Below are 19,024 nucleotides of genomic sequence, written 5' to 3' on the forward strand. Positions count from 1 at the left end.
GGCACACGGCAAAAACTGAAATCTAAGTAAGATTAAATATCTCAAATAAGGGTGATATTTGCTTATTTTCTGTCTGGTAAGATAATTCTTCTCACTAAGCAGATTTTATGATATAGAGTTTTACTTGTTGGAGGGTTTTGGTCCTAAATTATCTCAGTAATATATCAAAGTTAAAGTACCTAGGATTGTCACACACACTTTCTCTGCATTTGACCCATCACCCTTGATCACCCCCTGGGAAGTGAGGGGAGCAGTGGGGAGCAGTGGGCAGCACCGGTGCCGCGCCCGGAAACCATTTTTGGTGATTTAACCCCGAATTCTAACCCTTGATGCTGAGTGTCAATCAGGGAGGTAATGAGTCCCATTTTTAAAGTCTTTGGTATGACTCGGCCGGGGTTTGAACTCACAACCTACCGATCACAGCTTGTTGCTGAGATGTTATGACCTACATTGAGTAAAACATGCTTAAAACTAGAAAATCAACTGTTGCAAAGCTGTGTCATTAACACTCACAAGTATAAAACTATGTTTTTAAAGTAATAATTTCTTACTTCAAGCATGAAAAAAGAAATCCTGACTTTGACACAATTGTGTCTCATATTAAAACAGATGACAGCCAAATGGACTTTGCTGTTTTATTTTCAATGAAACAACGGAAAATACGTAGTTATATAGTAGTACCGTTGTTATTAGTGAAAATATACTTATTTTAAGGTATTTTTCGGTTCATTGAAGTTAGCTAATTAGGGACCGCTATTGGTATTTCGTATTCTGCACCTTCGCGCCATAATTTGACCCCCTTAACATGCTTCAAAACTCACCAAATTTCACACACACGTCAGTATGGCAAACCTTCCCAACTTATTAAGCAACCAAACCCCAAAAATTTAAATTGCGCTCTAGCGCTTCCTAGGGAAAAAAACAAGAAACAGACTGCTTGTAACTTCCATTAACAATGTTGTAGAGACATGAAACAAAAACCTCTATGTAGGACTGACGTGGACCTACATTTCATAATTTTACCTTCTGGGGCAAAAAATCAACAGAAAGTTGGCAAAAACCCCTTCAAAACAAAATGTTCCTAAAAAATGATATTTTTGCCTCTTTGAGCTGTAATTTGACCCCCCTTAAAATGCTTAAAAACTCACCAAACTGGACATACACATCAGGACTGGCAAAAAATTGATATCTAATAAAAAATAAAAAAATAAAAAAACTCAAAATTGCGCTCTAGCGCAATTCTGGAAGAAAACACAGAAAAAACTGCTTTTAGGAAGAAAACCTCTATGTAGGTCTCACTTAGACCTACATTTTAATAATTGACATTCTTCAGCAAAAATCAACAGGAAGTTGGCAATTACCCCATTAAACAAAAGTTTTGCAAAAACCCGTCACCTTTTTTCAAACATTATCTCATCTGAGCGCGTTTGTCGTGTCGGCTTCTACCTCGCACAGGAGAGGGATTGAACCCTTCTGAATAAAAGTTATTCACAGAGTTTTAGATACTGGTCCGGTTTTGATTTTACGCGCCTTCAAAGAACCCCTGCGCAAAGTTTCCTAAAAAATTTCATTTCTGCCTCTTTGAGCTGTAATTTCACCCCCTTAAAATGCTTCAAAGTGCAAGTTAAAGCTCTACTATGCAAAGCGAAAGCCATTTATCAACAACATCCAGAAACGCCGAGCTGTAATTTGACCCCCTGAACATACTTCAAAACTCACCAAATTTTACACACACATCAGGACTGGCGAAAATTGCCATCTAATAAAAAACCAAACCCCAAAAATCTAATTTGCGCTTTAGCGCCCCCTAGGAAAAAACACAGACAAAACTGCTTGTAACTTCTGTTAGGAATGTCGTAGAGACATTAAACAAAAACCTCTACGTAAGTCTGACTAAGACCAGGGCTTGGGTCGCGGGGGCAGCAGCCAAAGTGGACCCGACCAACGCTGCTTGCAGCTTTATTTTAGTTGTTTTGGAAAGTCTCGACAAGCCAAATTTTCTTGTTCTATTGGCAGATAATTTTGCTGAGTTAAAATAGAATACCCCTAATTATTTTATTTTTTTCTTGTTTTGAACACTGACTTTTTGCTGTGGAGAAGTTTGTATTTTATAATTGCTATTTTGCCCAGTTTGCTGTCATTCAAAAAGGGATTCAGCCTCAGGCAGATCCTCCGATCATTATGTGTCGTCAGTGTCCAGGCCAAGCCTACTTTCTATACACTTCCAGAGATGCTGAGCGTCTGATCGGCGGGACAAAGACGAGTATGTTTCCAATGATTGTCTAGTTTGGCTGCAGTGAAACAACCCACTCTATGCTCCCTTAATTAGGTCAATGGACGCTCAGCCTCAACACTGTTTATTGCACTGTGATGCTGACACAATGAATGAGAAGAAAGTTCCGTCTGTGGTCATGAGAGTAGCTGATTCTGAAGAAAAGTTAAATGCAATCGAGCGGATATTTACTCATAGGCACCAGCGCCCCCCGTTACCCCAAAGGGAATAAGCGGTAGAAAATGGATGAATGGATGGGATTTACACACAAAAGTCCAAATTCGACCACCAATTTTTTGGAACCTTTTATGGGATCCTGAGCTTTCTTTGCAATGTTAGACTACGTTTACACTACTTTTTTTTTTTCCAGCTGTCTGTTTGCACTGCAAGTAAGTTGTGATCTTCATCAGTCTCCAGTATAAATGTCCACAGGCCCCAATGTGGCCTAAATCTCATTTGCATGCACAGTCCGATAAAGTTTAAACTAAGGATGTTAACCAAAAGTTGATTCGTCGAAACGGACTACCTCTCGACAAAAGGTAGACCTGTCAATGGCGTTTTAAAGTGAGTGATAATTTTATTATATATTTTTATTTGAGGTAGGCTCCAGCACCCCTGCAACCCCGAGAGGGACAAGCGGTAGAAAATGGATGGATTGATATCTGAATCGGTGTTTCGAAACTTGAGGTATAATTTTTTGATGCAGCAGCAGCATAAATCGATAGACACCAATGGAAGCTTGGTTTAAAAAAGAAGCCTCTCTTTTTGACAGAACACCCGATTAAGTAAATGAACAAAGAAGCCGCTACTACACGAGCAGTGGCATGTTTAGCGGGTGGAATCGGTTAGCAGGAGCCACCCCTAAAACACAATAGGCCACCTCAGGCGCCACCCCACTATAATAGCTACACTGACGGTTTTATGAGTGCCCCCTCTACAAAACTTCATTTTGCATTATTCTTGTATACAATTACATTAATCATGCAACTTATTTTGACCGCACATGCTTTACAGTCAGTGTTTAGATCAATGCATATGCCAGTACAAAAATTTGTGAGGAAACTTCGAATGGTGTGTTCGCTGGCAAATTTCACTCCAAAATAAAGCCAGACAGAACTTTAGATAAAACGGTTACTAAGTTGTGTGCATCCCTCCATCCATTTTCTACCGCTTATTCCCTTTTGGGGTCGCGGGGGGCGCTGGTGCCTATCTCAGCTACAATTGGGCGGAAGGCAGTGTACACCCTGGATAAGTCGCCACCTCATCGCAGGGCCAACACAGATAGACAGACAGCATTCACACTCACATTCACACACTAGGGCCCATTTAGTGTTGCCAATCAACCTATCCCCAGGTGCATGTCTTTGGAGGTGGGAGGAAGCCAGAGTACCCGGTGGGAACCCACGCAGTCACGGCGAGGACATGCAAACTCCACACAGAAAGATCCCGGGATTGAACCCAGAACTACTCAGGACCTTCGTATTGTGAGACAGACACACTAAATGGTAAATAATAAATGGGTTATACTTGTAAAGCGTGTTTCTATCTTTTTTAAGGTACTCAAAGCACTTTTACACTATTTCCACATTCACCCATTCACACACACATTCACACACACATTCACACACTGATGGCGGGAGCTGCCATGCAAGGCGCTAACCAGGGCCCATCAGGAGAAAGGGTAAGGTGTCTTGCTCAAGGACACAACGGACGTGACTAGGATGATAGAAGGTGGGGATTGAACCAGTAACCCTTAGATTGCTGGCATAGCCACTCTCTCAACTTCGCCACGCCATCACAAACCCCTCTACCACCATGCTGCCCAAATTTTGTGCAAATAAATGATAATAATTGTTTAGAATTGTTCCTGAATGACATTCTGACAATTCAATTGCATTTGTGTACAAAAATCGGGGTCTTTTTTTAAGCACATTTTAATTGTGCAACGAGTAATCCTCTGTGATTAATCAAGATCAATCCAAATTCCAAAATGTGATTAATATGATTAAAAAAAAAAAAAAAAAAAAAAAATCATTTGACAGCCTTAGTTTTTACTTTATTTCTTTGTGGACTATTTGAATCTGCACTGCAACCACATAATTTCCTCTTTGTGGGATGAATAAAGTCTATTTTATCCTTTTGTAAATGGCTTAGAATGGAAGGATTGTCACTTCAGAAAACTCAACTTTTAAAAATACAGGTAAAGTCTAGTGCTTTATGAAGTCACAATTTCTTACAACCTAGATAATACCAATAATCATCACTCAGTAGCATCACAAAACAGCTGGGCATAAACCCACTATTGTTGGAATTGAACCATTTTCTGAACCTTTTTTTTTTTTTTGTCCTGTCCAGCTTCTCAGGCAAATCATATAGTTGATGTAGATGCCCATATTGGCTGTTCAGATTTACTTTACAAAAGAGAAGTGTAGGATACTTCTCCTGTTGCCTTATTTGAATTTGACTTTATTAAATGTATTTATATTATCATTTGGTGCAGCCGGGCCGGAGCAGGAGGGGATAGAAAGAGAAAAAAAGGAAGACAGAGGGGGAAATTGTGGGGATAAGAGGGGGATTAGACAGAGAGACAAAACCAACAACAGCAAACACAACAATAACAACAAAAACAACAACAACAATAGAACAACACCAGCACATATGGTATGTACAAATATGATCATAAAAGTGATAGCAAAGAAACAGTTAGTGAAATAAATAATAATATAGAAATGACAATGAGCATTTTTACACTACAACTGGAGCATTACAAATACCAATAGAAAAAGCACTATTGATTATGAACAATACCAACAGTTTACCTCTGTTATCAACAATACAGTTGATCAAACGCAACAATACGTATACAAAATGATAACTAGAAAGATATAATTTTTTTTTTTTAAAAGCTAAAAAAAAAATGAATACCGAAAGATGGAGGGGAAGAGAGAGAGGCAACCTATATTAATCTTGTAGATTGTTATAGTAACAATGGGTTAAGCTTTGTCAATATGCCATGTGTTACCCAGTTCACCCTTAGGCAACAACGTTGATATATGTTGGATGAAACGTTATTATGTGCATGAGTACTTGTGTTTGAACAGAATGTGTATATGAATGTTTGTACAGTAAATGTATATGTACAGTATGTGTATGTTTGTACAATGAATGTATATGTACAGTATGTGTATGTTTGTACAGTAAATGTATATGTACAGTATGTGTATGTTTGTACAGTAAAGTATATGTACAGTATGTGTATGTTTGTACAGTAAATGTATATGTACAGTATGTGTATGTTTGTACAGTAAAGTATATGTACAGTATGTGTATGTTTGTACAGTAAAGTATATGTACAGTATGTGTATGTTTGTACAGTAAATGTATATGTACAGTATGTGTATGTTTGTACAGTAAATGTATATGTACAGAATGTGTATGTTTGTACAGTAAATGTATATGTACAGTATGTGTATGTTTTTACAGTTAAGTATATGTACAGTATGTGTATGTTTGTACAGTAAATGTATATGTACAGTATGTGTATGTTTGTACCGCAAATGTGCGTGTAGATGGACGAAATTGGAATATGTAGGTATGTACTGTATTTGTGTATGTATGTGGGGGCGTAGGTACCTATGTATGTATGTATGTTCTGAGCCATTTTTAACTCCGTCTTTTCTATTATTCACATACTAAGTAACTTGTTGAGAAAGTCTGACCCTCTCAGGGTCCTGTTACTCAAAATACTTTCCATTGCACTTGACTGTACATATGGATTTCAGCCTGCCAATATATGCGTGTGGCCACATATACATTATCATTTTACATACTCAAAATTATCCAAGTGCCCCCAGAAGATGCTCTCAAATGCCTCAGAATTTAAAGTGTTTATCAATAACAGTACATTTCATCGAGTGGTGCTCTGCTGCTGTGGACAGTGAACACTGACGGAGACTAATATTTTGATGATGGAGGAAGCCGCACTCTTCATTATAATTATGCTAATGTCAGAAAGCTGCACCACTCCACTGCCTGACACTGTTCAAAGTACTTCATTTAAACCAAGATAGAAACACACCTGGGCATATAATTTCACATGATTGCCAGAGACCCTGAAAAGCAAGGGACAATAACAGTGGCCTTACTGCTGATCTTTGAGTGTTTGACTACATTCTTATAATTATTTTGGCGAACAATGCAGTTTGATGAAGAAGAGATTGTGGCATTTGCTCAGCTCGGAACAAAGTGCATCACATGATGATAAAGAAAAGGTCTCTGATCCATTGGCTTATGTCTTTATCATATATTAATAATAATAATAATTATTATTGATTATAATAATAATACTGACACATAGAGTATGCCTTTAAAACAAAGGTGGACAAGTTATACGCAGCACTTGTAAAATCAGAGCTTAGTGGTTGGTTATATTGCTTCTATTCAAGAGCACATGCTTTAGCACACTGAAGTGCTTCTGTTAAGTTCTTGATAACAGTCTTAATCTCACGTCCTTTGTTTATGTACACATGAAAAGGGTTTTTCACACACACACAAAAAAAATTTATCCGTTTTATGAGAGTGTTTATAAATAAATGAACACACGCGCACACACACACACACACACACACACACACACACACACACACACACACACACACACACACACACAAACACACACACACACACACATACACACACACACACACACAATGTTACTTCATTGTGTTACATAGGACATTCAATCTTTCAAGTGGATATTTGCCACCTTAGGCGGATGCCCAGAAGGTGCTAACTTTCCAATGTGTTTTAAGCAGTATGCCCCTCCTCTTACGGCTTCTAGTAGGTAACAAAGGACACTCTGCACTTATGTAACACGCGCATTAGCTTTGTATGTTGTTAGCTAATGATAGCATTTTAGCAATTTTTAGCTACTATTGTCAGCTATCATTGACTGTATGACCTATTGTTACAAAAATATGATTGCAAATTGTTAGTTGCTTTTGCTAAAAAAAAATTAATCGGGCCATCAAGTAATTTTTGTTTAACATAATTGATAATTGTGAAAAATATAAACACTTGTTTTTATATTTTCACTATTCAACCTGTACTTAATCAGGAAAAAAATGCTGTTCCATTAAAGCTCCATTTAAGAACTTTTAGTTTTGGTTGATTTTGGCGGCACTAGTGGACCAAAGCAGTAGTGTTTGGCCAGAAGACCACATTTACCATCATGACTAGCGCATGTAGCGTCATACTGACATTATGTCCGCTTTGATATTGGCACAAGTATTATTTCTCTCATGGCTATGCTTATGTTAAATAGCAAACAAGATCAATAAATTATAGTGGATTGCGCTACAAACATGACGCTACTACCAAGAATATATCCGAGCGGACGCAAGTCCGTAGCAAAGAAAGACCGTCGGTAGATTTTTTCCGAAGGAAGTAGTGGTGAAACGCTCACGCTGGTGGCATTGAGCATCGAAAGTCACTTAATAGTCCAGCAGGAACAGAGTCAAGGCAGCATCGGTCTGAAATTCCTCGTATTTGAGCTTACGCCAGCGAGTGAAAGCACAGGCAAAGTTTATCCTGACTGTTCTTTTATCCTGGTAAGTTTTTTTGTTTTTTTTTGTCTGCTCAGACAAACTTTTTGTTTCTATGGTTATTTTGGAGCTTTGGCCATGATAGCAGTAATTGCATGAATGCATTCTTCTTCTTCTTTCAGTACGCAGACATTCGACTACCGTCCTATTAACGAACGGGGGAAGGCGGAGTGAAGTATGCCGTATAGCAAGACAGCACATTTGTAGATTTTTGTATGGCAGCCTTCTCAATATCGCTAAGTGCCATTAAAAGCAATATATACTCCCTCAGGCCATGACAGAGGAGTCAATCAAATGGTTGTAAGTCCATGTAGCATCCCAAAAGTTATGAAAATATTTTATGAAGGTTGTCTATGAATGTTCTCATTCATGCAGGTCATTGTCATCTCAGGGCCGTAAATCAATCGCAACTGGACTGTTTGGTTTGTCCTAGAAGACGTTTAGCCTCTCATCTGAGAAAGCTTCATGAGTTCGTGCTCATAGACTTAGATTGGTCAGAACTAGTCCAACGACTGGGCTGGAGCCAAAACCCCAAATATTTATACTCCAAAAACAAAGGATGGATGAACAAGGATGGTTTTGCCCTATCGTGGTGAGAAACGTTTTATGAAGGTTGAAAACTTACTTAGTGCTGCTTAAAGAACCTCTTTTTCTTTCTATACAAGGTATATTTAACCACTAATGGTAACAGTTGCCAGTCGGTGGTGGTCATGTTATATTTTTTTCTTTATAAAATGTAACTTCAAGCAAGTTCCTAAGTATCTTTTGTGATGTGGCAATTAGAGCTGGATGTACTTGCTACAATGCACTGCACTAAAGAGACCATGTCAATGTCATAAGATGATAGTTTCACCAAAATATACTATACAGTTCACCCCTTACATTTTTATTTTCATTTTTATCACTGTATATTTACTCGAGAGACATTATTACAGAAATAAACCATTAATGTACTTTAGTGTAATCTATCAATACCAAAAATATTTCTGTCAAGCATTGTGTTGGTAGTGTGACAATCCAGAAGAGCAAAAGTGCTGATGGTACTGTGGAGCTGTGGTTCAATGTGAAAAACAAGGATTCCACCAAATACCTTATAATAGATAATGTGACGTTAACAATTTTTTTAAACAGTGTCAAACATTAGAACGTACTTTTTTAAACTGGACAGAATAAACTGTAAACTGAAACATGTTTTTATGGATATTCACCCAAGTGTTAGTTTGACTCAAAACAATAACCTATTTGGTGTTATTAGAGGTTGGAAAGACAAGAAATACTGGCAGTACCTTTTTAATGGGGACAAAGATACAGCTTTGTCACATCCAAATGTTAGAAAAATGATTAACACGCTCATCTATTTGAAGTACTGTATTCAACGTGTACAGTCAGTAGACATACAAACCCGCAGAAGGCCACAAAAATGTAAATCTCAAACACACATGCCAGCAAACAAACACTTGCTTTCTTACCTGCATTTCCACAAGTTGAATTGCACAATTCATTAGAGGAGAAAAACAAACAGTTGAACACTTCAGTACATTCATCTGGCGACTGTGGCCTGAGGAATAATGATTTACTGTGGTTCATATTTCAACTGAGTGCACAGGGCAAACACTTGATTGAGGTGTTGTGCACAAAATGCTAACTGAGGCATTTTGGAAGGGAGCAAATGGACAGATACGGTTTTGTGCTGGTTGTTTATTTGTGCAAATGTAAGATGTGAGGTGTTCATTTATTGTAGTCATCATTTTGGACACAGTTATTTGGTATGACCCCACATACTGCAGTGGGGGCCCTTTTATGTATCATATCATTTATTTCACACACACACACACACACACATGCACACACACACTCACACACAAACGCGCAGGTATTAAATATAAAAAAAAACATATATATATATATATATAGCGTATATTGTATATATATTGTGTATATATATATATATATGAAAATTCAGAATAATCATGATCAATCACAGGTGATTCAAAATATGTGTACAAAAACACATTCCAAGTTATTTCAGGCTATAATCGTAATGAAGTCTCCGCACTCATTTTTGTACTGAAATACAGTAGGCATTGATCTGATCACTGACTGTATAACGGTTAAGGTAAAAGAGATTGTAGGCTGAAATTAATTTACATGATTATTCTAAGTCTGATCATGATTAATACAATATGATTTGTGATTCATCACACTTACACACACGGACACACACACATTTATACATACAGATATATATATATATATATATATATATATATATATATATATATATATATATATATATATTTATATACACTTTGTATATATATAAATATATATATATATATATATATATATAAATATATATATATATATAAATATATATATATATATATATATGTATATATATATATATATATATATGTATATATATATATATATATATATATATATATCCATCCATCCATCTTCTTCCGCTCATCCAAGGTCGGGTCGCGGGGGCAGCAGCCTAAGCAGGGAAGCCCAGACTTCCCTCTACCCAGCCACTTCGTCTAGCTCTTCCCGGGGGATCCCGAGACATTCCCAGGCCAGCCGGGAGACATAGTCTTCTTAACGTGTCCTGGGTCTTTCCCGTGGGAGGTGTTCGGGTGGCATCCTGACCAGATATCTGAACCACCTCATCTGGCTCTTGTCGATGTGGAGGAGCAGCAGCTTTACTTTGAGCTCCTACCGGATGGCAGAGCTTCTCACCCTATCTCACAAGGGAGAGCCCTGCCACACGGCGGAGGAAACTCATTTCGGCCGCTTGTACCCGTGATCTTATCCTTATATCCTTACAGACCCCGAAAGGGAATAAGCGGTAGAAAATGGATGGATGGATGGATATATATATATATATATATATATATATATATATATATATTATTAGGACAAAAAAAAAGAACAAAAAAAAAAGAAGACGGACTGGATACCACATATACACAGTATATACATATATATGTATATATATATATATATATATATATATATATATATATATATATATATATTATTAGAACAAAAAAAACAGAACAAAAAAAAAAGAAGACGGACTGGATACCACATGTACACAGTATATACACACATACAGGATATATATATATATATATATATATATATATATATATATATATGTTTATGTATATATGTTTCTATATATATATACACATATATGTATATATATGTACATATGAATATATATATATGCATGTACGTATATATGAATATATATACATATATGTGTACATATGTGTGTATATATGTATGTATATATACATGTGTATGTATACATATGTATACATATACATTTAATTACATATATATACATATAAACGCATATATATACATATACATTTATACATAAATGTACATACATATATGTACATACATATACAAACATATATACACATATACATAAACATATAAATACATATACATATATACATACACATATACATATACATACATATATATATACATACATACATACATAGATATATATATATACATACATATATATATATATACATACATAGATATATATACATATATACATACATGTATATATATACATACATATACATACAAATATATATATATACATAGATATATATACATACATGTATATATATCTATATATATATATATATATATACATACATGTATATATATACATACATATACATACAAATATATATATATACATAGATATATATACATACATGTATATATATCTATATATATATATATATATACATACAAATATATATATATACATAGATATATATACATACATGTACATATATCTATATATATATATATATATATATACATACACATATATATATATACATATATATATATATATATATCTATATCTATATCTATCTATATATATATATAGATATATATATATATAAATAAATATATATATATATATATATATATATATATATATATATATCTATATATATATATATATATATATATATATAGATATATATATATATATATATCTATATCTATATATATATATATAGATATAGATATATATATATATGTATATATATACAGCGCCCCCCACAACCCTGAAGGGAATAAGCGGTAGAAATGGATGGACATATATATATATATATGTACATATACATACATTTATGTGTGTTTATGTGTGTATAATGTTATCATTTGGCTGAACAATTAGGGCAGAGTCTGTGGAGCACAGGTAGTATCGGCCTAGGCTCAAATCTGTCCCAGCTGCTGCCCGCCCTGGCCTGTGTTCTCCTCCTAAAGCGCTTCCACTTATCTGCTTGCCACAGGGCTGCCTGTGTGCACCCGACCACTGTCATGTAGACACCATTCCTAAATTGATTGTGACAGTGCAAGTGCCACAATTTCCGTGCCTCAGATTTCAAGCTGCGCATTTTAAAGCCAGTGTACAATGCTAAACTTTTTCCTCTCTATTGAAAATTCCCGAGAGAATGAATACGGCTTGTGTTCCAATTTAGTAACTACATATTTTCCTTCAGTTTGAGTACACTCATGCGCATTTGGCTCGTTCTCTTACGCCCTCCCTGCCACCCCCCCAGAAACTGGCACTCAGCAGGGAAACGTAAACAGCGCTGTTGAGAAGCAGGCTCAAGGCCCTTACACATAGCCATGCATGCAGCATAGAGCGACCTTATCTACCACACGACTGTGTATTACTGTATTCTTCTACAACTGGGGGTGCACTGATCACTTTGATGGGTACAATCTCCAGCAGAAAATTCCAAGAACTCTGCCTTAAATTCTGGCTTTATAAAAATATTGTTTTATTGAACTATTGTTTTTAATAATGTAACTTAATAAAGTATAATTTGTGTTTCTAATATTTTGGCCTGTTTGACTTTGACATACAAAAGTGGGGCAGAATAGTGAAGATATTTGTTAATTTATGGTGTTTTCTATACTTAAAAATGTGAATTACTACCGTTCGGTTGGCAAATACTCGCAGCGACGCATTCCAAGAAATGCAGTTTGTAACTGTTTTTTTTTTGCAGGAAATCCACCAAAATGTGTTGAAGTGAACGTCCTCCATTATAGCAACATCACATGTTATTGTCCTGGTTGATGCTTACTGTATATGTTATGATAAAATAAATCTACTGTAAACACATTCAGTAAATATCAACCTCTACTCTGTTTTCCCCTCATTCACTCTAATATCTCCTATTTTCTTTGGTGTGGAGTGCTTCAAGTCCACGTCCTTTTTGCTTTGTGGTTTTGTTCAGGTGATTTAATCTCCCTCTTTATTGAGCATGCAGATTGGAGGTAGCTAAACTCGGGTATGAAAACAAATAATGTAGTTTGCTGAAGAACAGACTAGTGAAAAAAAATGCTTTTGTCATACTCTGCTTTTTTCCTGCTGCTTTTGATAATACGGTCCATGTATTTGGTTAAAATTATGTTGATAAGCTTACCAATCAGTATACATTAAAATGACAGAGAGGAAGTGTATCTAGTGTCAAGTGGCCATCTACAAGTTAAACAAATACAGCTGCCCAGTATTTGACTAGAAGGAAACATGACTATAGACATAAATGGAGGCCAGATTGTGAAGACACTCTTCTGTTCAATCTTGTAATTTTTTTTTTTTTTTTTAACTTCTGGTAAAATACCTAAATGGACAAATATACGTGGATAGGACGAATGCAGCCATTGTTAAGTAGAAAACGGTACACTGCAAAAACTGAAATCCAAGTAAGATTAAACATCTCAAATAAGATTGATATTTGCTTATTTTCTGTCTGATAAAATAATTCTTCTCACTAAGCAGATTTTATGTTAGAGTGTTTTATTTGTTTTAAGGGTTTTGGTCCTAAACTATCTTAATAAGATATTACAGCTTGTTGCTGAGATTTGATGACTTATATTGAGTAAAACATACTTGAAACTAGAATATCAACTGATGCAAAGCTGTGTCATTAACACTCACAAGTATAAAACTACTTTTTTTAAGTAATAATTTCTTACTTCAAGCATGAAAAAAAAATCATGATGCCAAGCACATATCATTATGTCAAGATAATGCCACTAGCATTTACTTAATCTGAGAATATTTTTAACATATTGAGCAAAAAGGTCTCTTTTTTTCTACCAAGAAAAGTGCACATGTTATTAGTGGGAATATACTTATTGTAAGGTATTTTTGGGTTCCTTGAGGTTGGCTAATTTTACTTGTTTTGGAAAGTCTTGAAAAGCCGAATTTTCTTGTTCTATTGGCAGATCATTTTGCTTAGTTCAAATAAAATACCCCTCATTTTGTATTTTTTTTTCTTGTTTTTGGACACTGACTTTTTGCAGTTTACTACAAGCTGGACATACTAATGCTGTACTTCAGCCAGTGAATGACTTTAATTTACAAAATATGTAATAACCATTCACACTGTTCAATTTGTTACTGTTGCACCTTGTCTGCACCCAAGGACCATTTATTTTACTGACCCTCAACATAATCTAAATATAAAACAAATTAATCCATGTTGGGTCTTGGCACAATATAATAATACAATTAGTTGATCATTGTGATTACACTAGCTTCCATGCTGCACACTGTTAGTGATTGAGTGGTGTTCGGGTCGGTGAGAGCCGTTTTCATTTTTTATTAAAAGAAAAATGATACAATTAATTCATTTTTCAAACTGAGACTCACTGACTTTGGCTCATTTTCTGTGAAGAACATATATCAAAATACATATTTAATGACCACACACCTTACACCCCCCCATCCCCCCTACACATTTCTATTACATATAAGATGTCCGGGTCCACTGGACCGAGGGCTAATAGAAGTGTGGAAATTGATGTTCTGTGTACCACCCACGCGCACACACACACACACACACACACACACACACACACACACGCACACACACACACACACACACACACACACACACACACACACACACACACACACACACACACACACACACACAGCAGGCCTAGACAGGAGGAGGCCAGAGTGTAGGTAAACAGAACATCGAAGGGTCAAATGTGCGAGAAAATGAGAGCAGACAGTGTTGACAAACACTGTTGCAACCTTGTGTGGGAACCGCATGTGCAAAAACGCAAAAGACCCGGAGGGATGCAGAAACTGGTAGAGAAATTTTCCGTGCAACGTTCATATTGTTGTTACTCAGCCAGCGTTGTGGGTCTAATGGACAAAATGCAACGGGTCCATCAGACCCCAAAACGCTGGCTGAGTAACATTATCAACATTACACAAAGGTTAAAAAGTGTTGGGACTGGGATTTATTCCCAGTCGAAGTGGAGTTGTGAAGACTTGTAAATGTATGTATTAATTATGTTAATATTGTTATTTTCCAATTTTGTGCTTTGTGCAAAACGTGCTTCGAATTAAATTCATGTTTGATTAAATGAGTATATTGTTTTGCATAAATAAAAATGTGTGGCAATTTTTTTCAAATACAAAACATACATAGATACATACATACATACATACATACAGTTACGGGCCCCACTAACTACCAAATATTTTTTTATTTAATTTCTAACAGCTTATCTTGTTCAAGTGAGCTTTACCAGCTGACTTTTGATGAGAGGTGAGATGCCCTTTGGGGTAATTAGTAGTCACTTACAGGTCATATATGAACAGCCATTAACAGTTAAATTTACACCTATGGACAATTGACACTCTACAATTAACCGGACATACTTATTTTTTTAAATTTACCCATGTGAAATCTTTAACCCTTTTTAAAGGCTCCAAAATGGGCCAAGGGTCAAATTGTGTCGCATCTACTGTTAGATTCAATTATTTTCTCTTGGCAGATTCCACCACTTTCCTGAGCAGTAAAACAATTAAGTCTGTTGATAGAAAAACAACAAAAGCTTTGCTCAGTGTAATAGGGTGAGTAAATGATGAGCGATTAGCACAGAAAAAAATACAAGAATACACAGTCCGTATGTCAGCCTATATTATCCACTTTCTTTTATTCATCTCAAACCGACAGGGATGTTTTCCTTTTGTGCTAATTTTTTAACCAAACAATGAATGGCACCTCTGCTTCATCATAACACTTGAGATCTTAATCAGAAGGTGTTTTCTGCGTGGCACTTTTGTTTGTATTTTAATTAGGCAGACCTTGTGAGTCTCCAACCCTGGACTCCTTTTTAATTGCCCGTATTTACATCAGGCAGACATCAAACGCAGAGAGGGGAGAGAGAGACATTTGTAAGCTGGAGCACAAAGCAGCCCTTTGAAATGTCTACAGTCATATGAAATGGCACGCTAATTAAAAACCTATGGCTGCCACTGTGATAGCAGAAGCATTTATATTAGGAACTGAGGTGTACGGACTGTCTCTATAACTCATGAACAGACATGTTCTGTAATGTTTATTATCAGGCTCCCTACCTCTTTGCAGTGTATCATCCATCAGTAGCGGAAATTACTTGACTGTAATTTAACTCAGCGGGTTTCTAAAGGTTAAATCCCGCAAACTATTTTACACAGTGCACTTTGATCTATAGTGACACACAGCATACAAGACACAAGCACAATTAATCCAGTCTACCAATCATTCATTTGGAACAATTGCAATAAGAGAGATGGGAGGATTTGCCATGAAAATGAAACAAAGCATCTTTTGCTAAAATAAATTACCAAGGAGGACATGAATTGCTGGTGACAGCCTGGTGTTATCAGCCAGCTGGTATTGTGCTTTCCTGTGCTGTATAAACACTCAAACTCTCAGTAACAGTCGGTGCTAAGAACTAAGAAGCAGCCCTGCCCATCCACGGCCCACCTTCACCCTATCATAAACAACCATATTCGGGGAGTACTGATTTGTGTTGTACTGTGCTGGGCTTGATATGCAACACGGGCCGGGCCATTCACTGTCAGAGTGGAGCGAGTCAACTAAGAGGCAAACACAATGAGGACCTGAATGTGCTTTTAGTAACACCCCAGCAAACACGGGGTTTAACAATTGCCAGGAGGCATAAACAACCTGCAAACCTCCAAATGGAGATGACTGCAGTATGCCGGTCAGAGATTGAGAATAAGTGTAAATTGGCCAGAATTTAAGATGCAGCACTTGGGAGAGAGTTGGACATTCCAACAAAAGATAAATGGGGGGAATCTCAAAGAGGAGTGCAGCCAAAGGCCTTTGTCTTATTTAAGAGTACAAAGTTGTTTCTGAGATAATGCAGCAGCTGATAGGGATGAGGGATGTGTTGTGCTGCATGTAGGACTGCACTTGGTGTGATCATTATGCTCTTGGTTTACCTTTTACATCAGCTAGAAGATTACTGGTGTTGAGTCTCTCCATCTTCTCTTTCCAGTCTTTAGAAAGTAGTTTCTCCATACATGACGAGTCTGTAAAAAAAAGATCATTTCAGATAATGTGGCGATGTATAATAGTATTTCTTTCTGTTCAAATGTGAGAAAAGCTGAAAAATAATGCAGACATTTAAGGCATAGCATAACGGCATTGACTCCTAATAAATGAAAAGACATAGACTATGTAGGTGCAAGCGTTCACATAGCTGCCAATGATAAAAAATAATTAACATTTGTCCAGCAGACAATGAATCAGGGGAGGAATGGCTGCAATCTGCCATGCTGTCGCTGGGATAGCTGATTAAGAACACACTGGGCTTACTGACCCAGACCTCTGCCATCCCAGCACTGCTTGGAGGTCAACTTGTTCTCATCAAAACCAGCAGCAAGAGCAAACCTCTACCTTGAATCTATGTCCACAGAGTTGTTAGCCCTACACCATCTCCTTTTTGTCAGGCAAGTTGGTCTTGCTCTGCGACACGCGCGGAAGGACAAGGGGTCTATCTATTTTTGTTGGGAAATTTCCATGAAACATTACATTTCCTACCACACCTGCACCGTTGTTATTTTTTTTTTCTGTCATGGCACATTACACGAAGGACCGAGTTACTTTCCGGTGGTATATACGGCCATTAAATACCACAAGAGACTAAGAAAGGGAGTGATCTCGGCGAGTAGTACTTGCTACTAGCTGCGTGGATCAAATTGTTGCAACCAGTTTGTTAAATTTCCTCAGAGGTAAGTCGTGGAACAGATACAATTCTTATGATATTGGTTGCAAAATTCAGGTAATGCAGGTCAATATAAGTGGTGTGTGACACTAGTGCATGAAGCAAAGTCAGTGCAGTCCTAACATGTTAACTTTCTGCGCAAAGACCTTGCAGACATCCCCTTTGAGTATGCCCTTAACTTAGAGTCACTTTGAGTGCACTACTAGGCTACAACAAGCAGAAGCTTGTGAATGTGCATTTGGTTTGAGAAGGAAATATGTCATGTAAAACTACAGGAAGTTGAGCTATGCCCCTGCTCAATATGACACTGGTGTAAAATCATTCAAATCCGAACATTCAGAGAAAGTCTCCAATCCCTTTTGGAAAACAAAACATTTCCATAACAACAATTGATAAATCTGTAAGTTTCCTAATAATGCAATGACGACTTTTAATCAACTCCTTTGTTATGAGTTAACGTTACGACATCCATTTAAGATTACAATACCATATATAATTCTGGTGAGATCAACTTTTGTTTGTGTTTGTGTGAAACTACTCATCACGTTACTCTTACAGTCGTTATGATCAGTCACAGATTTAAAGCGTTAAAAAGACACTGTACAAAGGCGTCGTCTCCTTGTATCCCCCTATTCATCTCTCAGTTCAGCTTTCACTGACAAAACACCACTGCTCTCTCGAACAACACACTAACTTCAGAGGGACGAGGGAGTTAACGGGGGTCAGTTGTTTGTTGTTGCCTTGTTTAAGGAGGACTTTCACAGAGATCAAGCAGAGTGACCATTTTGTTTGATTGTCCACTTCCTTCAACGTGATAGGGTCGACAGGACGTCTTCAGATCGGGGGTCATTATAACATTATTTCTGCTTTATTGACTTTCCAATTCCCAGCTCACAGTGTGTACCCTTGACCTGACAAGGGAGGGAGAAAAGGTTATGTGTGTTTGTGAGTATCTTCACTTCCTGTGTGGCACATCTCTTTTTTTAAAACTTAAGGGGAAAAAAGCTGGCAGGAGTTGAGACAACACGATAACCAGAAATAA

General features: G+C 36.7%; 1 protein-coding gene across 4 annotated transcripts in view; it reads right to left on the minus strand.

Annotated features, from left to right (window-relative positions):
• Positions 1–19,024, minus strand: part of LOC133540699 (transcription factor SOX-6-like) — a 213,816-nt gene that overhangs the window by 88,010 nt on the left and 106,782 nt on the right. For all 4 annotated transcript variants that reach the window (XM_061883555.1, XM_061883544.1, XM_061883536.1 and 1 more), the window contains one exon: positions 17,198–17,287. In XM_061883555.1, the coding sequence (XP_061739539.1) occupies positions 17,198–17,287 (90 nt within the window). The remainder of the gene's footprint in view (positions 1–17,197; positions 17,288–19,024) is intronic.

This window comes from Nerophis ophidion, linkage group LG02, assembly GCF_033978795.1.
Source record: "Nerophis ophidion isolate RoL-2023_Sa linkage group LG02, RoL_Noph_v1.0, whole genome shotgun sequence".
In the NCBI taxonomy this organism is placed as follows: domain Eukaryota; kingdom Metazoa; phylum Chordata; class Actinopteri; order Syngnathiformes; family Syngnathidae; genus Nerophis; species Nerophis ophidion.